Genomic DNA, 23,451 nt, shown 5'->3' with positions numbered 1-23,451 from the left:
TTATTGTATAGGGAACTGTAAGAAGAGACCGAATATTCTTAATTTTGTGGACATTTTCATTGAAATGAACTTTTGGAAGGAATGTATCAGGCATATCATTAATGTGTTTTTGAATAATTCAGAATGGTTTATTCTTAATAGTTGTCATGCAAGATAATAACACATCAACTTGTATGAGAAAAAAAATTGGTATATAAGTGGATCTGATCTTTTTTTGGAACATAATTTTGTGGGATAAATTTTGGAAGAGTATTTGTGTCACATTAGTATAGTCTGGTATCTGCACAAACACTGCTTTGTTGGAGGTGGTTTTTGTGCAAAATAAAAGCAAAAGGAAGGCAGGGTAACTGTTTTATTGATCACCAAACTAGCTGTTCCATATAAGTTAGAGTGGCAGGCCTTACATAATCTAGTACAGTATGAAGTGTCATGTAATGACTGTCTCTAAGATCTTATTTCATCATTTTCTCTTTTATTAAAAATTTGAATGTTCAAATGCAGTGTATCTATATTTGTACAAAACATAAATATCCATAGAAGCAAACAATACCCAAAACTTGAACCTAAATTATGCAGTAATGTTTAAATGTTATTTTGACTGCCCTATCCCCTTAATTGATTTTTGCCATTTTTTAATTATCCACAATATTGCAGCTCTTTAATCATATTCTGCACTCTTTGTAGCCTAATTTTGAGAATACAGGAATGAAAACGTTTCTATTTAATGAGTTGTTTAGAAATAATCTTGATCACGTTGTTTTGTGAACAAAACACATTCTACAAAGATACTTTAAATAATTGAGAGACGTCCTGTATTTTTGCTGTTTGCATTTTGGTTTTCAATGTATAAAATATAACATTTAATTCATCATTTATGCTAGTCACTATCCTTACAAGTAAGATCAGCCCCCACAAAAATAACCTAGAGTGTTAATGTAGAAAACTAGCACGACACCTCTTACATGGACCAAATGAATGACCATATGAATTTCAGAATTTAAAATTAAATAAGCACAGTTAAAACAGTTAGTTTTTACATCAAAAAATTTAAATATTGTGATTTGAGATAGTTTTGGATTTCTGTGTAAGAATAAATGTCAGTAAGAGCTTTTTAAATACTACGTGATCATTGTAAAACTGGGTTTTCAATTGCCTCATACAGTTCCTCTGACGAATCCGTCTTAGATGCAGTAGTTATTTTTACTTTAGACAAACCAGAACTATTTTTCATTTTAAAAATTGATGCTTTAATTTGTTCACCAAAATTTTTATCTATCAGGCCGATGTTGGTTTTCTGTGTACTGGAGTTAGCTTTTTTAAAACTTGTACTTTCAGTTCCAATATCATCGTACATTTCTAAATTATCTTCACTATTTTCGTGAATTTTTTCGATTATCTCTCTTTGTGACACCGTGTTTTGTTGTTGAGGTTTATTTAAGTCCACAGAATTTCCAAAATCTTTAAAAGCAAACAAGGAATTCACATCGTCGTATATAATTTCTTTATATTCTTCCTCACTTAGGTCATTACCTTTTTTTTGTCCAGAAACTTGGAGCTCTGTTAAGTGATTACCTACAAGCGGACTTTTTTTGTCTTCTAATAATTCACTAGGCTGCATATCTGAAATATCGTGATAGATTTCTTCTCCGCTATCGCGAAAAACTGTTACGTCATCGTACAACTCCACGTCTTCACGAGGAAGTGATGGTAGTTTTCTGAGAGTCTGGTGTGGTTTCCGTTGGTTAAGGCATGGTTCATGCTCACTTGCTTCACATATAGCAGCCACCCATTGATCCATGTCTTTCACAGTTCTTGCTATGAACTGAAAAAAAAAAAAAACAATTCTGAGCAATACTATTATTTCATTAAAATATCATCCTATTACCTAATAATTAACAATTGTTATCGTGATACTAAATGTTACCACAACTTAATGATCTTGTCATTAAGTTCGTGTGTATAAAATTAAACTCATATGAGAAAAAAGTTTTAAATAATAACACATCAGAAAAATCCATAATTTTATATTTAAATTTTAACCTACTTAATTTATAATATGATGCTAAATTTAGGGGTAATTAACTTAAATAAGCTAAAAATATACACAAAGCAAAACAATAAACATACACCCAAAACGTTTACTTACACCACCATGAACAAATTGCACTTTAAAAATGTCGTAAGGAAAACATATATGTTTTACTTTTTGAAGGAATGTATAAATCTTTTAAATCCAACATGTCATATTTTTGTATCAATTATTAAAATCAATATGCCAACATTCCCGGCGTCGTAACCCAGCAGAGATTTTTCTAACTAAAACAAGCACTGTTAGTGCTCGGGAAACTAACTTTTTCTTGTAGCAAGTTTTCGAACTGTTCGTGATGCGTACAAGATGGCACCTTCTAAACATAACCGCGTTTAAGATTTTTTTGCTTGTTTTTGGGATAGTAGTACCTTAGTAAATAATAGTGGAGTTGTAACACCAACCTGTCACAACAGTATAGTCATTATAACATTTTAAATAAAAAAAATAAAAAAAATATTTTAATTGCGTACGTTACAATATAAGTACTAGGTAACACGTTAAAAGACCTAACTGTGTCTTAAGATGATAAATATTTTAATACCATTTTAAATTTAATTTATTTTAAGCATGAATAAGAATGTATGTTATTTGTAAAGGGGCAAAAGTTCAAGGATTTTTTTTAATTTTAAATTAGAAATAATTTTTTAAATTACAAATATATATAATAATTTTATTTAAAATTTCTATTGTATTTTTAGCATAAGTTATGATATATATGTATGGGTAAATGTACATATTCTAAAGGCATGTCTATGTGATATGATTATAAATTTTATTAAGTTTTATTTACAAATATTTAATGTTTTACAGCATATATTATTATTAATATATAGTACAAAATATGTGGCATAGGTTAAAGGATATATTTCATAAGATTATAAATTTGTATTTTTTATTTTAAATACCTTTTAAATTTTTATAGTGTATTTTATTATGTTCGGCACGAACTAAAAGGGCTATGTTTAAGATAAACTTATAAGATTAAAAGTTAGATTAACTATTTTATAAAAACATTTTTAAAATATTTAAAAAGCTAACATATGTCTATTATAAATTACGGATGAAGAGGCATAACCAACCTAAAGACACATCTACGTGATAAGAACATAATTATATTAACATTATATTTCAAAGTATTAACGTTTTATTACAATAGTAATTATTCTCAATGGGTGAGGTACAGCAAAAATAATCTATACTAATATTATAAAGCTGAAAAGTTTGTGTGTTTGTTTGTTTGTTTGTTTGAACGCGCTAATCTCAGGAACCACTGGTCCGATTTGAAAAATTCTTTCAGTGTTGGATAGTACATAGGCTATAAGTAGTATGTAAATGGGGCTACGGGCGCAGGCGCCAGGCGGTGGATTGAAGATTGTCGGTCCGCCATCTTGGATTCTGACGTCACGGCGGCAAAAATTCCTCAAAATTCCTCAAAAATGACTCAAAATGACTCAAAATTTCCCGTTTTCGAGGGAAAAATTCCCGTTTCGAGGAAAAATTAGGATTTCAAAAAACCACAAATGTCTTTTGCCTTAGAAAGAACACAAATTCCTAAAATAGGCTTAAGCATCCTTAACTCAAGCCTCAGTTAAGCCATTTCTAGGAATAAGGATACCATGACCTTTGACCTTGACCCCGGCGGCCATCTTGGATCCGCCATCTTGGATGGCGTCATTGTGTTCTCGAAAATTTCGGTGACGTGTTTTCCGCCATATTGGATGATGACGTCACCGTTGCAGTTTCCGTTACGGTCGCCATCTTTAACTTTTTTATTTATTATCCGATTTTAATGAAAAAAATTCCAAAATTCATCAAAAAATTAACGTATTTGAATTCTGTTTGATTATATCGATGTACGTCCTTGGTTCGATTCCCGGCGAGAGTAAACGGTCGATCCTTCCTCCATGAAAGCTACCTAGACTGATCTACCACCAATACAAAGGTATATATCGTCAACTAGTATGACATCATGTCCGCCATCTTGTCTTCATCCACTGGAGACCACCATCTTGTTTTCGTCTGCTAGAGTGTGCCGATACCATGTAGTATAATTATCTGGTCACCATACTGTTGTCCTCAACTGTTGACATTGAACATTGACCTTGAACTTTGACCTTGACCTTTGTCCTTGACCTTGAACTTTGGCCTTGACCTAGAACCTTGACCTAGAAATTTGACCTTGACCATGAAATTTGACCTTGACCTAGAAATTTGACCTTGACCTTGAAATTTGACATTGACCTTGAAATTTGACATTGACCTTGAAATTTGACATTGACCTTGAAATTTGACATTGACCTTGAAATTTGACCTTGACCTTGACATTGAAATTTGACCTTGACCTTGAAATTTGACCTTGACCTTGAAATTTGACCTTGACCTTGAAATTTGACCTTGACCTTGAAATTTGACCTTGACCTTGAAATTTGACTTTCTCCTTGAAATTTGACTTTGTCCTTGTCGAACATAATGGATCCGACATTTTATGTTCAGTACATGCTACCAGGAGCTACCACCTGCTGGAGTACACCATATTGTGTGTGTACTTGTATTATAGAGTACATTTCCATCTGGATAATTTTATTCTAACCCGCTACAGTGCAGTAATCATTTATTATGGAGGTGCCCCCCGCCATCTTGAAATTCGGCCGCCATCTTGAAATCATGTAATAATGTAGCTAGAAAAGCGGGAAAAAAATCCAAAATTCATTAAATAAATTAGTAATCCATATAATGATTGATTGGATCGACTTAGGTCCTTGGTTCGATCCCTGGTCGATACAAAGCAACTTTAATTTAAAAAAATACTAAAAAAGTGTTAGGTTTGAGAAAATAAAAACACAAGTTCTTTTAAAAAAAATTTATTACTTAAATTCAATATACTACTACAAGTACAAAAAACACTGACAAATTACCAAAGCCTTGTGGATTCCTCGATTCAAACAGTCTTCTTATTGTACGGACTAAGCCTTTTACATGAATTTAAATGTCTATCCGATCCGTTCATCACCACAGCCAGAGACGGACTGAAGTTCATAGCACTTATATAGTCTCATTAGCCGGTACAACACATGAGTCAAATCAATAACCATGTTCATTATACGACTCGGAGCATTTTTTATAATGACGATGTAAGCTATCGAGACGTGAAATTAGTTTATTGCACTTATTGCACTGAAATTGTATTCTTTGAACATTATTAGAACAACCGCTTCCTTCATGTCTGCAAGCATTTGAGGTGATAGTTAATGATGCACCACAGTTTTTGCACTGATGCGAAGTACGCTCTTCATTAATTGAAGTATTCAATGCTGATGAAACTTCAGCTGATGGTGGAACAGCACATATCGAAGTCTCCTCCAGTGTTGTCAGAGGCGTTGCCAACGGGATCTGCACCTTCTCCGTCGTAGCTGTCGTAAAGGTTCCCGTAGACGATGGTACAACCTCCGAGTTCGACGTTAAAGTCGGTAAAGATGCCATCGAAGTGTCAAGAACAGGCAATTACGCGATTTATGCACCACATTAAACAAACTAGGTGATCCTTACACCGCCGACGTCAGTAACAAACTGAGCGTCCTGCTGTCTAGGACTCGCTTATATACATTAACCGGTTTGAATAATACGCTAGTCAAATCAAGAACCATTTACAATAATACTAGAGTCAAAACAACATTAATTATAGAAGCACCATCAACAAAAAAGGAGCACATTTGGAAGCACCGACAACGAAAAGGCAGCACATTTGGAAGCACCGACAACGAAAAGGCAACACATTTGAAAGCATCGACAACGAAAAGGCAGCACATTTGGAAGCACCGACAACGAAAAGGCAACACATTTAGAAGCACCGACAACGAAAAGGCAGCACATTTGGAAGCACCGACAACGAAAAGGCAGCACATTTGGAAGCACCGACAACGAAAAGGCAGCACATTTGGAAGCACCGACAACGAAAAGGCAGCACATTTGGAAGAACCGACAACGAAAAGGCAACACATTTGGAAGCACCGGCAACGAAAAGGCAACACATTTGGAAGCACCGACAACGAAAAGGCAGCACATTTGGAAGCACCGACAACGAAAAGGAAAAACAATAGGAAGCACCGTCAACGAAAAGGCAGCACCGCTTACGAAAAGGCAGCACATTTGGCAGCACCGACTACGAAATGCAGCACATTTGGCAGCACCGACTACGAAATGCAGCACATTTGGAAGCACCGACAACGAAAAGGCAGCACATTTGGAAGCACCGACAACTAAAAGGCAGCACATTTGGCAGCACCGACAACGAAAAGGCAGCACATTTGGAAGCACCGACTACGAAAAGGCAGCACATTTGGAAGCACCGACAACGAAAAGGCAGCACATTAGGAAGCACCGACAACGAAAAGGCAGCACATTTGGAAGCACCGACAACTAAAAGGCAGCACATTTGGCAGCACCGACAACGAAAAGGCAGCACATTTGGAAGCACCGACTACGAAAAGGCAGCACATTTGGAAGCACCGACAACGAAAAGGCAGCACATTTGGAAGCACCGACAACGAAAAGGTAGCACATCCGGAAGCACCGACTACGAAAAGGCAGCACATTTGGAAGCTCCATCAATAAATAAAAGGCAAAAAGGAAGCACCGACAACGAAAAGGCAGCACATTTGGAAGCACCGACAACGAAAAGGCAGCACATTTGGAAGCACCGACAACGAAAAAGCAGCACATTTGGAAGCACCGACAACGAAAAGGCAGCAATATCAACGAAAATGCATGACATTTGTCATTGACTCCATTATTCATTGGCTCGAATATTCATTGGCTCCATTAATTCGCTCGCTCCAATATTACATTGACTCCAATATTCATCGGCTCCAATATTCATGGGCTCCAATATTCATTGGCTCCATCAGTCATTGACACCAACAGTCTTTTGGTTCCAAAAGTCTTTTGGCTAAAAATATATTTGGCTAGAATTCTTCGAGTCTAATAGACTATTAGACCACATGGCTACGAGTCTTAAATGATCTAGCTGGTTACGAGTTATACATGGCTTGCGAGACTACAGAGCTACGAAGCCTCTAGAAAACGAGTTTACGTGACTGCGAGGATAGAGGTCTACAAGTCTGCATGAGTTCTTGACTACGAAGCTACTCGTCTACAAGGCTCCAATTACCATATCTTTCTTCGACGGAATTTTCTCTTTTGCTCCAACTGCACCATCAGCTTTATGTTATACGATTACAAGGCTACTTGCTTACGTAGCTTCAATTCTACGAGGCTCCAATGCATAATAACTACGAGACTACGAGCAATGAGGTTACGAGACTATGCGATTGCAAGTTTTCAAGGTTACGTGATCGCGAGGCTATAGGACTACGAAGCTTCCATAACGCATGGTTACGATACTGCATGAATAATTGACCGCGTGGCTACGAAACTTCATGTCTCTATCTGACTACAATAGCACTATTCAGTGGTGAGAGTTAATTTATCTCACGCAAAGGTACTTGCTGCAAGTAGTTCCGCTTTTCAACATCAGATGACGTCACGTGTTGCTTGCAGGTAAATAATATTTATTTCTTTTATGCGGGATGCGGGATGCTCACTATCGAACGCATAAGAAGGATGGCTTCGATAGTCTCCAAGGAGAAAAAAGTTCCTCCTTCCTGCTAGTGCTTCTCAGATTTCTCACGGTCCACCATCTTGGATTGCGACGTCACGGCGGCCATCTTGGATGGGTGTGACCTTGACCTTTGACCAAAAAACCGCAGGAATGATCGCAAGCACACGGATTAACCATCAAAATATTGATAAGACTAATCAGGAGCACACGGAGAAAACCACCATAATATTGACAAGAATAATCAGAAGCACACGGAGAAAAACGACTAACGTTTTCTTTGATATCATAAAATTACAGGGAAAAATAAATATTTAAAAATAAAAATAATAAAAAAATAAAAAAATACATGAACTGATTCTGGATTGTACTAGAACTTTATCATTGCACAACAATGATAAGTTTACAAGCTAGCAGAATTAGTTCATATATATTTTTATTTTTTTATTATTTTTATTTTTAAATATTTATTTTTCCCTGTAATTTTATGATATCAAAGAAAACGTTAGTCTTTTTCTCCGTGTGCTTCTGATTATTCTTGTCAATATTATGGTGGTTTTCTCCGTGTGCTCCTGATTAGTCTTATCAATATTTTGATGGTTAATCCATGTGCTTGCGATCATTCCTGCGGTTTTTTTGGTCAAAGGTCAAGGTCACACCCATCCAAGATGGCCGCCGTGACGTCGCAATCCAAGATGGTGGACCGTGAGAAATCTGAGAAGCACTAGCAGGAAGGAGGAACTTTTTTCTCCTTGGAGACTATCGAAGCCATCCTTCTTATGCGTTCGATAGTGAGCATCCCGCATCCCGCATAAAAGAAATAAATATTATTTACCTGCAAGCAACACGTGACGTCATCTGATGTTGAAAAGCGGAACTACTTGCAGCAAGTACCTTTGCGTGAGATAAATTAATTCTCACCACTGAATAGTGCTATTGTAGTCAGATAGAGACATGAAGTTTCGTAGCCACGCGGTCAATTATTCATGCAGTCTCGTAACCATGCGTTATGGAAGCTTCGTAGTCCTATAGCCTCGCGATCACGTAACCTTGAAGACTTGCAATCGCATAGTCTCGTAACCTCATTGCTCGTAGTCTCGTAGTTATTATGCATTGGAGCCTCGTAGAATTGAAGCTACGTAAGCAAGTAGCCTTGTAATCTTATATCATAATGTTGATGGTGCAGATGTAGCAAAAGAGAAAATTCCGACGAAGACAGATGCGGCAATTGGAGCCTTGTAGGCGAGTAGCTTCGTAGTCAAGAACTCATGCAGACTTGTAGACCTCTATCCTCGCAGTCACGTAAACTCGTTTTCTAGAGGCTTCGTAGCTCTGTAGTCTCGCAAGCCATGTATAACTCGTAACCAGCTAGATCATTTAAGACTCGTAGCCATGTGGTCCAATAGTCTATTAGACTCGAAGAATTCTAGCCAAATATATTTTGAGCCAAAAGACTTTTGGAACCAAAAGACTGTTGGTGTCAATGACTGATGGAGCCAATGAATATTGGAGCACATGAATATTTGAGCCGATGAATATTGGAGTCAATGTAATATTGGAGCGAGCGAATTAATGGATCCAATGAATATTCGAGCCAATGAATATTGGAGTCAATGACAAATGTGATGCATTTTCGTTGATGGTGCTGCCTTTTCGTTGTCGGTGCTTCCAAATGTGCTGCTTTTTCGTTGTCGGTGCTTCCAAATGTGCTGCCTTTTCGTTGTCGGTGCTTCCAAATGTGCTGCCTTTTCGTTGTCGGTGCTTCCTTTTTGCCTTTTTTTTGTTGCTGGAGCTTCCAAATGTGCTGCGTTTTCGTAGGCGGTGCTTCCGAATGTGCTACCTTTTCGTTGTCGGTGCTTCCAAATGTGCTGCCTTATCGTTGTCGGTGCTTCCAAATGTGCTGCCTTTTCGTAGTCGGTGCTACCAAATGTGCTGCCTTTTCGTTGTCGGTGCTGCCAAATGTGCTGCCTTTTAGTTGTCGGTGCTTCCAAATGTGCTGCCTTTTCGTTGTCGGTGCTTCCAAATGTGCTGCCTTTTCGTAGTCGGTGCTGCCAAATGTGCTGCCTTTTCGTAAGCGGTGCTGCCTTTTCGTTGACGGTGCTTTCTATTGTTTTTCCTTTTCGTTGTCGGTGCTTCCAAATATGCTGCCTTTTCGTTGCCGGTGCTTCCAAATGTGTTGCCTTTTCGTTGCCGGTGCTTCCAAATGTGTTGCCTTTTCGTTGTCGGTGCTTCCAAATGTGCTGCCTTTTCGTTGTCGCAGCTTCCAAATGTCCTGCCTTTTCGTTGTAGGTGCTTCCAAATGTGCTGCCTTTTCGTTGTCGGTGCTTCCAAATGTCCTGCCTTTTCTTTGTTGGTGCTGCCAAATGTGCTTCCTTTTCTTAGTCGGTGCTTCCAAATGTGCTGCCTTTTCGTTGTCGGTGCTGTCAAATGTGCTGCCTTTTCGTAGTCGGTGCTTCCAAATGTGCTGCCTTTTCGTTGTCGGTGCTTCCAAATGTGCTGCCTTTTCGTTGTCGTTGCTTCCAAATGTGTTGCCTTTTCGTTGTCGGTGCTTCCAAATGTACTGCCTTTACGTTGTCGGTGCTTCCAAATGTGCTGCCTTTTCGTTGTCTGTGCTTCCAAATGTGCTGCCTTTTCGTTGTCGGTGCTTCCAAATGTGCTGCCTTTTCGTTGTCGGTGCTTCCAAATGTGCTGCCTTTTCGTTGTCGTTGCTTCTAAATGTGTTGCCTTTTCGTTGTCGGTGCTTCCAAATGTGCTGCCTTTTCATTGTCGATGCTTCCAAATGTGTTGCCTTTTCGTTGTCGGTGCTTCCAAATGTGCTGCCTTTTCGTTGTCGGTGCTTCCAAATGTGCTTCCTTTTTGTTGATGGTGCTTCTATATTTAATGTTGTTTTGACTCTAGTATTATTGTAAATGGTTCTTGATTTGACTAGCGTATTATTCAAACCGGTTAATGTATATAAGCGAGTCCTAGACAGCAGGACGCTCAGTTTGTTACTGACGTCGGCGGTGTAAGGATCACCTAGTTTGTTTAATCTGGTGCATAAATTGCGTAATTGCCTGTTCTTGACACTTCGATGGCATCTTTACCGACTTTAACGTCGAACTCGGAGGTTGTACCATCGTCTACGGGAACCTTTACGACAGCTACGACGGAGAAGGTGCAGATCCCGTTGGCAACGCCTCTGACAACACTGGAGGAGACTTTGATATGTGCTGTTCCACCATCAGCTGAAGTTTCATCAGCATTGAATACTTCAATTAATGAAGAGCGTATTTCGCATCTGTGCAAAAACTGTGGTGCATCATTTACTATCACCTCAAATGCTTGCAGACATGAAGGAAGCGGTTGTTCTAATAATGTTCAAAGAATACAATTTCAGTGCAATAAGTGCAATAAACTAATTTCACGTCTCGATAGCTTACATCGTCATTATAAAAAATGCTCCGAGACGTATAATGAACATGGTTATTGATTTGACTCATGTGTTGTACCGGCTAATGAGACTATATAAGTGCTATGAACTTCAGTCCGTCTCTGGCTGTGGTGATGAACGGATCGGATAGACATTTAAAGTCATGTAAAAGGCTTAGTCCGTACAATAAGAAGACTGTTTGAATCGAGGAATCCACAAGGCTTTGGTAATTTGTCAGTGTTTTTTGTACTTGTAGTAGTGTATTTAATTTAAGTAATAAATTTTTTTTAAAAGAACTTGTGGTGTTTTTATTTTCTCAAACCTAACACTTTTTTAGTATTTTTTTAAAATTAAAGTTGCTTTGTATCGGCCAGGGATCGAACCAAGGACCTAAGTCGATCCAATCAATCATTATATGGATTACTAATTTATTTAATGAATTTTGGATTTTTTCCCGCTTTTCTAGCTACATTATTACATGATTTCAAGATGGCAGCCGAATTTCAAGATGGCGGGGGGCACCTTCATAATAAATGATAACTGCACTGTAGCGGGTTAGAATAAAATTATCCAGATGGAAATGTACTCTATAATACAAGTACACACACAATATGGTGTACTCCAGCAGGTGGTAGCTCCTGGTAGCATGTACTGAACATAAAATGTCGGATCCATTATGTTCGACAAGGACAAAGTCAAATTTCAAGGACAAAGTCAAATTTCAAGGTCAAGGTCAAAGTAAAATTTCAAGGTCAAGGTCAAATTTCAAGGTCAAGGTCAAATTTCAAGGTCAAGGTCAAATTTCAAGGTCAAGGTCAAATTTCAATGTCAAGGTCAAGGTCAAATTTCAAGGTCAATGTCAAATTTCAAGGTCAAGGTCAATGTCAAATTTCAAGGTCAAGGTCAAATTTCTAGGTTTAGGTCAAATTTCATGGTCAAGGTCAAATTTCTAGGTCAAGGTTCTAGGTCAAGGCCAAAGTTCAAGGTCAAGGACATAGTACAAGGTCAAGGTCAAAGTTCAAGGTCAATGTTCAATGTCAACAGTTGAGGACAACAGTATGGTGACCAGATAATTATACTACATGGTATCGGCACACTCTAGCAGACGAAAACATGATGGTGGTCTCCAGTGGATGAAGACAAGATGGCGGACATGATGTCATACCAGTTGACGATATATACCTTGGTATTGGTGGTAGATCAGTCTAGGTAGCTTTCATGGAGGAAGGATTGACCGTTTACTCTCGCCGGGAATCGAACCAAGGACGTACATCGATATAATCAAACAGAATTCAAATACGTTAATTTTTTGATGAATTTTGGAATTTTTTTCATTAAAATCGGATAATAAATAAAAAAGTTAAAGATGGCGACCGTAACGGAAACTGCAACGGTGACGTCATCATCCAATATGGCGGAAAACACGTCACCGAAATTTTCGAGAACACAATGACGCCATCCAAGATGGCGGATCCAAGATGGCCGCCGGGGTCAAGGTCAAAGGTCATGGTATCCTTATTCCTAGAAATGGCTTAACTGAGGCTTGAGTTAAGGATGCTTAAGCCTATTTTAGGAATTTGTGTTCTTTCTAAGGCAAAAGACATTTGTGGTTTTTTGAAATCCTAATTTTTCCTCGAAACGGGAATTTTTCCCTCGAAAACGGGAAATTTTGAGTCATTTTGAGTCATTTTTGAGGAATTTTGAGGAATTTTTGCCGCCGTGACGTCAGAATCCAAGATGGCGGACCGACAATCTTCAATCCACCGCTTGGCGCCTGGGCTCGTAGCCCCATTTACATACTACTGCTATACTATATTATCAATAACATTATGGATCCTTACTAAAAGTCCAATTTAGAATCAAATGCGTTGGAGGGGGTTAGATACAACATGCAGTACACGTACGAAAAGTGTGTTGACAATTCCGCAGGCGCTAGAAATTTATTTCCTATTACCTATTAACATTGTTGCCACGCACTAGATGCCTTATCATTCTTAATTTTCCCATACAAGTAAAAAACACCCGTGTGATATTAACAACGAAGCAATCAGTACCCTCATAAGAGTTCAATTAGTATGTAAATACTTTTTATCACTTTAAATCGCAAACCTAAACTATTGTTTTTTTTCCTCTCTCTGTGTTTAATTTGTTTTTTTCAAGTATATATATTTTACAGACTTGAAACTTCACAGTAATGTTCCTTATGTTACGCAGGATGACATTTTCCGAAAATTAGATCCCATGGGTGGTTAAAACCAGGCAACAGTGTGTACTTTGTCTGCATGAAAACAGGATTTGGCATTGTTCATGCCTTCTGCGTCTCCATGGCAACGGGCATCGCGCGGCAGTGGCGTACCCACCAGGGCCTTCGAGAGCTGGCTGGGGCCCAGGGGATACTAACAGTGGGGCCCCCTCCCATCACTGTTAAAAATAACTTATGTTATCAACAGTGAAAGGAAAAATTTTATTCTCTTATTAAAAAAAATACAACATGTAAAATAAGAAATGGCATGTACTTATGTTATTTAAAGTAAAAAAGATATTTTATACTAATATTAATAATTTTAATAAAAACATGGGGTACAAAATAAAATCTGTCAAAGTCTGATCAAGGAAGTCACTAATTCTACATAAATAATTTACATGAAAAATGGCATACAAATTAAAGTCGAACACAATGAGATAATCATCAGAAACCCCACGAATTCCACATAATTAAATTACATAAAACTTTGAGTACAGTAAATTATACTCTAAAACTAGGCCACAGTAAGATAAGGGATTTTACAAATTTAATAATAATTTAAATGAAAGCCTGTAGTCTGCCACAGTCTGATCACATGTATTGCAAATTCCACATACTGTAATTAAATTACTTAAAAAATATGAGGTTTAAAAATTATACGGGGCCACAGATAACAGATGTTGAAAATTTAACATTAAAAATTGACATAGGACCTACATAAAAGTACACAGTACATGTAACAGCACTCTTATCACAGCCTGAAGACAGAGTTCCAAATTCAAAATTATTTTAATTGGGCTTTGCGAGCTTTGCGATTAGCAAATATCTCAATGACCTGATTAAAGTCTAATTTTTTAGCAAGTCTGCCTTCCACTGCTAATGTTCCTAGGTTGGTCAGACGGTCCTGGCACATTGTATAGATCGCAGTACATTCTTGATCCTAGACAGAGTACTGAAAGATCGTTCACCTTGTGCTACAGTCACTGGAAATGTGCAAAATAATCGCAGAGCAACAATAATGTTAGGAAATAAACTGTCCAGTTTCATCTCATGCAGTTCATTCAGCAAATCAATAAGTGGAAGAATTTTCTGTCCTAGATTGGGAAGATAAATTGCTTTGAGATGTAACAGTTCCTCACATATTTCCTCACTTATGTCCACACTATATTTTTCATAAATTTGCGCTCCACATTCACGAACTTGATCCTGTTCTATCTCAGATGCTGAAAATGTTACAGAAATCTTTAGCTGCTTCAAAACGCTTCGTCAAATTTCCAATAACAGCATCCAACAGTACATTAAATACTTGCCAGTGAAAATGTTCTTCTGGATTTGCTTGTTCGGAAGCATCTGCAAAAAGACTTTCATCTGCAAACTGTTTCCTGCACCGTTTTATTTTTCATTGCTCCTTTGATAACTCTGGTAATATATTTAGACATTCTGCAACACATTTACATTCAGCCCAAATCGAATCCCAGCTATTTATTATGGCCGTAATGTTTTCAATCAAATGCTGTATATTTTATACTTCTACATCCAGTGTAACATCTCTTGCTTGCAAAACCAAACTGGTGTAATTGATAGAAGTCAGGACTTTAAACCAAATTGAACCCATTAAAATGCACTCGAAATTTTCCAGGTAGCTCTGGATACCATTTAAATCAGCTCGAACTTCCACAATAAGGTTCAAGTCAAGAGCTTGATCAATTGCCTTCTTGATTCCCGGTAAGTGTGATGCAAAAGGCTTAACACATTCAACTCTTGCAGACCAGTGAGTAGTAGACATGCTATGCAGAGAGCAGCCAGTATTTTCCTTCAGTATTTGCCATCTCTGAGGGCTTGCAGAAAAAACAGTGAACAACTTCTGTAACACCCCGAAAAATGTTATAACATCAACACAACTCTCGGCTGCATGAACTCCACACAAATTCAAGCTATGGCATGCATAAGGTGAGAAGATGGCAAGTGAATTTTCCTTCTTAATTTGAGCTTGAGCACCCTTGTACATGCCACTCATGATGCTGCCATTATCGTATCCTTGACCACGACATCACCAATGGGTATACGATGATGAGCTAATGTCTGTATTATTAGATCTGCAATGGAGGCACCAGTATTTTGGTTGAAATTGACGAAAGCTAAAAATCTCTCGAAGATGACATACTTATTACTCTCATCACACAAGTAGACATAACGTATTATGAAGACTTTTTGTTCTATATGAGCTGAATCAGGTGTTGCATCGACTATGATAGAATAGTACTTCGCAGTTTCTCTCTGTTTTAAAATACAGCCTATAACATGGTTAGCGCAGCACTCAATGAATTCATTTTGAATTTCTACTGACAAATAATGCACCTGAAGTCGTCTATGCTCCATTTGAGATTCCTTTACTTTTTTTTTAAATTTCTGCAAGTAATGGATCATAGTGACTTATCAACTCTAATATTCCTAAAAAGTTTCCATTTCTGGGATCGCCAATCAAATTACTTTCCCCACGAAAAGCCAAGCCACGTTCTTCAAGGAATATGATAACATCGAGAAACCTACAGAGTAATTATATCCAAACTTCAACTTGAGACTGAATATCGTGCAGTAGTAATTTGTTAACAGTAACTTCTTTACCCAGCTTCATTTCCAAACTGTGCCATTCTACATAGCAGCTTTTGTGATTGATGCTGCTTTCATGCTCTGGAAGTTTGTCATAAAGCCTCTTCCAGTTTTTGCAGGGTCCCCAACCAATGGAAGTCGACAGGACAGGACAGAACGACTTGATGGTGGCAACTTACTAAACAAACTGCAAGAAAAACAGAATAAAGCTTGTTTGGCATCACTCCATACAAGCCAGTCACGTGGCAAAACTTCTCCATTTTTCAATTTGCATTACAGAATATTTACAGGGAATGCATGGTCTCCTGCGTCAGTAAGCAGTGTCTTAGGGTTTGCTTTTGGCACTCGCCGAACAGCATCTTCAACATCATTTGAAGAGGGGTTTGTCTTAAGCAGACCAATATCAAAATCCAGCAGTTTACCCCCACGGATTGGGTCTTCTTTGTTTGTTTGATTTGAAGATGTGTTAGTGTTACCAATTTAATCTATCAAGATGTGGCCATCTGCAAAATCCTCCTGCGGTGCTGCTCTATGCATCAAATCATGAGAACTGCAGGGTACTTCTTTCTCCAAGTTACCACCATTTGTGTTAGCACTTGTTACAAGGTCGTCACGTGAACTCTCTGTGACACTGCTAAGAGCATTTTCAGTTTTATCAGAGCGTACAGTGGAGATAACGCTGCATGTCATGACTTTGTCATCTAACCCATGAGTAATATCATCAGTTTGATTGCTTCTATCATTAACTTTTTTCAAGTCTGATCTGTTGTCCTCCGATTTAGCTGTAACTGGAAAGCCTGTAATATATCTCTGGCCACGACTAAAAATCTTGTCCCGAGCAGCCTTTTCAAGTTATACTTCTCATGCGACTTCCAACAAGGTTGCGTTAAACGTTTAACGCTCCTGGGGAGGGGGAATAGAAAGAGAGAGAGCGAGAGTGAATGCTATTGTAAGGAACTAAGTAGAGAGTAAGAAAAAAATTAAGATCCTGACAGTTGGTAGTATCGCCCTATTTGTTCTTTTCTTTTCTGTGCCCCAGATTTATGATGGTATTCCATGATAGTTACCACTTAAAAAATAATCATACCTAAAAAAAAATACCAGTTAACTTAATGCTAATACAATTATCAGTTTTAACAGAATTTACTAGGTTGGTTATAGTAAAGGGTTAATTTTTTTTGCATCTATTTAAAACTTATATATTTATAGGATTGTGCGATTGTAACCTTTCCCCCACGAAACGAAAGCGAAAGGAAATTTATGAAGTTTCGCGAAAGTGAAACAAAAACGAAAGTTCTTGTTAGATGAATCCAGCCTTTATTTATTGACTGTACCTATACTATAAACATTTTAATACGCAGAGAAAAAGTGCGTAAAATATAAATAAAGTTGACCACTCTGTACATTTCAAAATTGTACATTCAGAAGTAAATATGTACTCTGCTGTTTGATAGCACAAATGAATCAGGTATTTTTTTTCAAATGTTACATGATTTTGTTACAATGCCACAAAGTTAGTGCAATACTATTTTTGTCAGCGTCTGACTGAATGAGTTATAATATACTACATTTTTTATAGCACTAACACACTCAACAGCGACCGATGCTACATGCCTACATGTAAATTTAACTTCATTTTATATCTCTCTCTGCCAGGGGCGCAACAACTAAATTTCCAAAAGGGGGGGGGGCAATATACCTTTTTATAAAAAAATCATCGGTCTCCCCTATTGAAGCGGGGGGTCCGGGGGTCGTCCCCCGGGAAAATTTGTATTTCAAGGTGGAAAATGGTGCTATTTAAGCAGTTTTATTATCTAAAAATTGATTACACATCACTTTCTTTGCCCCTGTTTGCCCCCACTTCAAGGTTTCAGAGGGGGGCAAAATACCCTTGGCCCCCCCCCCCCCCCTGTTGTTGCACCCTTGCTCTCTGCACTGCAGTCTGCACACAGGGAATCGCTACACGCAACAGATATTAGTACTAGGCGCACGCGCAACAGGCTGTCCGCTCAAGAGCTCACTGTGACGCCTTCTGTTATAAGCACCAGGTACTAGCAGTCCAGTTAGTCAAGTGTCGCTGGCTCGCTGCTTGCTAGACAGTACATAATTTATGTTTTTTTTTATGTCATGTAAGCGCTTTTTAAAACCATCACTACGGGAATAATATCCAATGACATAATATTGACATACTATGCTCGGGCCTCGGGCCCCCTGAAGGGAGTCGGGCCCCGGGGATTTTACCCCTGCTTCCCCCCCCTCTCGACGGGCCTGGTACCCACAAGCAGGGGCATGTATAATGAGCGACGCAAGAGTGATCTGCCTGTAGACTGCCGTAGCGAAGTACGGGTACATCAGTTGTACGTTGCGTGCACGAGTCGGGAAACCATCGGTGCTATTCATTTTCTCTCCGGTACATTATACAGCATTGTAATAAATTTTCACTGAATTTTTTTTTATTTACCATTACTGTAAATGGGAGATGTGGCTTAATTTTTTTCCATTAGTATAGCCGTGCGAAGCCGGGTCGGGCAGCTAGTATAATATATACAACCCTCAGATTATACGTGAACCACAATATAAAAATATTTAATATGTTTACACTCTTTTGAGATAAATACTGAACTGGTTCAAACATTAATTCTAACGAAAGACGTCAGGGAAAACAAACAACTTCAAAGGCACGAGCTGTTAATCGCGCAAGAAACATCCACGAAGCGCGATTCACAAGAATACGTATCTCGCGACTCTAGCAAAAGGAAAGAAAAAAATTAAAGAATTCATATCTACAAGTTACAAAAGATATACTACCCCAAAATACGCATGAATTACCCAAATCCTTTTTGAGGGGCGTTCGGAAAGACGGAATGCGATCCCTATGATACAAAATACAAATAGTAACAAAACTAACATTATTGGAAAAGTTTGCATCCTCCTTGAATAAAATATCAATTCCTTCCCAGAGAATGTGAATACCTGAGGCAATGATAATCGCCCCCCAAATTTACTTTACTCTCCAGAGATAAAAGTAGAAACATCGCGTACGCGGCACTAGAGTACCAATCCAAAACTTTAACGATTTACCTACAAAAATAGTACCAACATCGATCAATAGTAAGAGAGGTTGACGCCGCCGTCAGTGCTCCCTCTGAGAGCACAGGCCGTTATGTGTCCTCAACACCTGATAAGTGCCGCGCCCCGAACGCGCCCGCGCGCGCAACGTAGTGCAGTGCCCCGAACGGCGTGACGTCAGTCACGGCCTCCTACGTGTGCAAAGCGCCCGGCCGGGTGTGGCACTGCGCAAGGGTATTGTTTTTCATGCATTCGAGAATATAAACAGAAACTAATAAATCTAAAACCATCAATAATCAATGTTAATGTAATAATCAGTTTATAAAGGGTTATAATTCACAACGCTGGCCGAAGTCATCTTCCCGCGCTCCGCAGTTTTCCCGCGGAATTTCCCCCCTCCCTGGCCCCGGCGGCCAGGGAGGTTAGTCAGTCGCCATCCAGCACTCGCCAGGGCCGGCAGCCCACGCACGGGGAGCCTTCAACTTTCGCGCCAACATTCTGTAACTGCAATAGGTAATTATAGTCCAATCGTTTTTATATCAGCTCCCCGGTCGGCCCAAACCGGCCGTTAGCGATCTCGCGCGGTCTATTAATAAAGTGTGTAGTCCATTCACGGACTTTCTATTTCCTACGTAATTAATTAGGTGACCCCCTAGTGGCACCCGCGCCTCACGCTATTACGTCCCACCTCGGGACATAGTTCTTTGCCCACGCAGGGCGGCACTGCGCCAAACGCGACCACAAACATTCGGACGAGTCATCAACTGGGACTTGCCACGGCCACGTGTACGATATCGTTCAAGATTCCCACGTGTCCGTACCCAGCTTAACGTGGCCCTCGCCACCACGCGGACTAGCCGCCTGTGCATATCCTCCTGTGCGGGACGTACCACAGTGATTTAGTGTAATGTGTTTTCATAAGTAAATTCGCGGGACCTACCGCCCTATAGTGTAATGTGTTTTCATAAGTAAATTCGCGGGACCTACCGCCCTTATAGTGTAATGTGTTTTCATAAGTAATTGACGGGACCTATCACTCACGTACCTCGCGTTACGTCCGCGGACTTTCGCATAAACCAGGACAGGTTCATCGTGTGCGGAGCTTAGGTCGACGATGAAGCGGCCAGTTACGTGATCGTGCGACATGTAGAGTGTGCTACGCAATAAAACGACCACAAGTACGTGTGCATTTCATTAATCAGGCGTCCTGGGAGGCCGTAACAGCCCGGGGAGTCCTTTGTCGCCGCATCCCTGCCTGCAGCCACGAGGCCAGGAACCCCACCCTTGAGATTCAAAATTAACCCACTAGTATAAATTTACGTAAATTCAGATCAGGCAACGGGAACGGCGTCAAGGTAATGCAAATAGTAATAAGTAAGTGAAATGCGCAAAGTGAAAAAAAATTAAATAGATAACATGCTAGCTTACGTGACACGGAATGGCGTGACCGGTCCGATCAAGGTAAGTCGAAAAAACAAATCGGGTAAGAGAAATTAAGACCAAAAACTATAAGTTACAGTGGCTAAGTGCGAAACCCTAATGTATAAGTAAAAAAAAAAAAAACACATGACAGAGCCACCTCTGCCAAGGTGCCACGCCAAATTACAATTACACATACTTGTACATGCCACAACGATCGTTCACGTGGCACATTTAAATAGAAAATAAAAGGTTTCGATAGCTGAAGTACCGTATCGTCTGACCACTACAAATGAATGTCAAAATTACGAGCTGGCGAATGACTTGAGAGAAACTTAACTGGTGGTCAGCTGCTAGTACATAATCAAACGATGCTATAGTAAGAATGTTTAAGCCCTCTGCAATAGTTAATTCATGTTATTTCTGCAATGTGGACAACGCTAAGAAGGTTAAAGATCTACTCCCACGCTGCCTCTTAGTAGTATAGGAATGACGGAACTAGATCTGGCTTCTGGCTGTGGTGCCGGTGCCGGTGTCCGCCATATTGGATTGTGTCGTCACGGCGGCCATCTTGGATGGTTGTGATCTTGACCTTTGACCTTGACCTTGACCCCGGCGGCCATTTTGGATCCGCCATCTTGGATCCGCCATTTTGGATGACGTCATTGTGTTCTCGAACATTCCGGCGATGTGTCTTCCGCCATATTGGATTATGATGCCACCGTTGCAATTTGGACGCCATCTTTAACTTTTTTATTTATTATCCGATTTTAATGAAATTTTTTTTAAAAATTATAAAAAAAATTAAATAATAAAATTTTAGTAAAATAGTTATAAGAAATATATTTTAACGACACGGAGTTCGGAGTCCTCGGTTCGAACCCGGTGAGGGCAAAAAAAATTAAAAATGGCGACAGGCTCCTGCCTCAATGGTAGGTGCTAGCAGACTGACCCCCACCACTTCCTACCATGTGCATATATATCGTCACCTAGTATGATGTCATGTACGCCATCTTGAAATTTGGACGCCATCTTGAAAATCTTTATTTATTATCCGATTTTAATGAAAAAAATTCCAAAATTCATCAAATAATTAACGTATTTGAATTCTGTTTGATTATATCGATGTACGTCCTTGGTTCGATTCCCGGCGAGAGTAAACGGTCGATCCTTCCTCCATGAAAGCTACCTAGACTGATCTACCACCAACAATACCAAGGTATATATCGTCAACTGGTATGACATCATGTCCGCCATCTTGTCTTCATCCGCTGGAGACAACCATCTTGTTTTCGTCAGCTAGAGTGTGCCGATACCATGTAGTATAATTATCTGGTCACTAAACTTGTGTCCTCAACTGTTGACATTGAACATTGACCTTGACCTTGAACTTTGACCTTGACCTTGAAATTTGACCTTGACCTTGAAATTTGACCTTGACCTTGAAATTTGACCTTGACATTTGACCTTGACCTTGAAATTTGACCTTGACCTTGAAATTTGACCTTGACCTTGAAATTTGACTTTGTCCTTGAAATTTTACTTTGTCCTTGTCGACCATCATGGATCCGACATTTTATGTTCAGTACATGCTACCAGGAGCTACCACCAGCTGGAGTACGCCATATTGTGTGTGTGTACTTGTATTATAGAGTACATTTCCATCTGGATAATTTTATTCTAACCCGCTACAGTGCAGTAATCATTTATTACCGAGGTGCCCCCGCCATCATGAAATTCGACCGCCATCTTGAAATCATGTAATAATGTAGCTAGAAAAGCGGGAAAAAAATCCAAAATTCATTAAATAAATCACTCATTAACTTACATATCGATTCGATCCGCTCCAGTCCTTGGTTCGATCCTCGATCGATGCAAAACATTTAATTTTATGAAAAAAAATAATAAGTCCAATAAACCATGTTCAACATTCTTAAAGAGACTTTAAATCATCTACTACCATCATCCTATCAGACATCAAGACCACCATATTGGAAATTCGTAATTGTAATGCTAGAGATTCGGGAAAAAGTTCAAAACTCATTAAATAAATTTGTAATCTATATACCGATTGATTAGATCGACTAAGGTCCTTGGTTAGATCCCTGGCCGATACAAAACAACATAAATTTTAAAAAAGTATCAGAAAAGTGTAAGGTTCGAGAAATAAAACACCACAAAGTCTTTTACAAACATAATATTTATTACACAATTTCTATCCTACTACAGGATCACTTGCGAAAGCCAGCAATCTTATAAACATTTAGCTTTGCATAGACGTGCAACGACTACTTCTTAGCTCCAACAGCTCCAAATGCTCCAACAGCTCCAAATGCTCCAACAGCCTCCAAATGCTCCAACAGCCTCCAAATGCTCCAAACGGCCTCCAAATGCTCCAACTACCTTTTCTTTAAACAGCGCCAATGATATTGGGCTACAATGCTACGAGTCTAAGAGACAACGAGGCTACAAGGCTACGAGTCTAAAAGGATCTAGCTGGTTCCGAGTTATACATGGCTGAGAGACTGCATGACTAAAAGACCGCATGGCTACGAAACTACATGTCTATGAAGCTACATGGATACAAGTCTAACGGCTCCAACACGCAATGTACACACAGTACACACAGGAAAACGAAAAGTACACACAGGAAAACGAAATGCACACACAGGAAATCGGAACGTACACACAGTACACGGGACGTACACACAGGAAAACGAAATGTACAAACAGGAAAACGAAATGTACAAACAGGAAAACGAAATGTACACACAGGAAAACGAAATGTACAAACAGGAAAACGAAATGTACACACAGGAAAACGAAATGTACAAACAGGAAAACGAAATGTACAAACAGGAAAACGAAATGTACAAACAGAAAAACGAAATGTACACACAGGAAAACGAAATGTACAAACAGGAAAACGAAATGTACACACAGGAAATCGGAACGTACACACAGTACACACAGGAAACGGAATGATCACACAT

At 39.1% G+C, this 23,451-nt stretch overlaps 1 protein-coding gene across 1 annotated transcript in view; it reads right to left on the bottom strand.

The window, feature by feature from the left end:
• Positions 1 to 337: 337 nt before the first annotated feature.
• The window catches only part of LOC134529352 (src kinase-associated phosphoprotein 2-A-like), a 281,463-nt gene continuing 258,349 nt past the window's right edge, over positions 338 to 23,451 (bottom strand). The window contains exon 4 of the mRNA XM_063363328.1: positions 338 to 1,822. Coding sequence (XP_063219398.1) covers positions 1,127 to 1,822 — 696 coding nt within the window. The 3' untranslated portion in view covers positions 338 to 1,126. The remainder of the gene's footprint in view (positions 1,823 to 23,451) is intronic.

The sequence above is a fragment of the Bacillus rossius genome, chromosome 2 (genome assembly GCF_032445375.1).
Source record: "Bacillus rossius redtenbacheri isolate Brsri chromosome 2, Brsri_v3, whole genome shotgun sequence".
NCBI lineage: Eukaryota > Metazoa > Arthropoda > Insecta > Phasmatodea > Bacillidae > Bacillus > Bacillus rossius.
The sequence above is the reverse complement of the archived record's forward strand: the minus strand, read 5'-3'. Positions and strand labels throughout refer to the sequence as shown.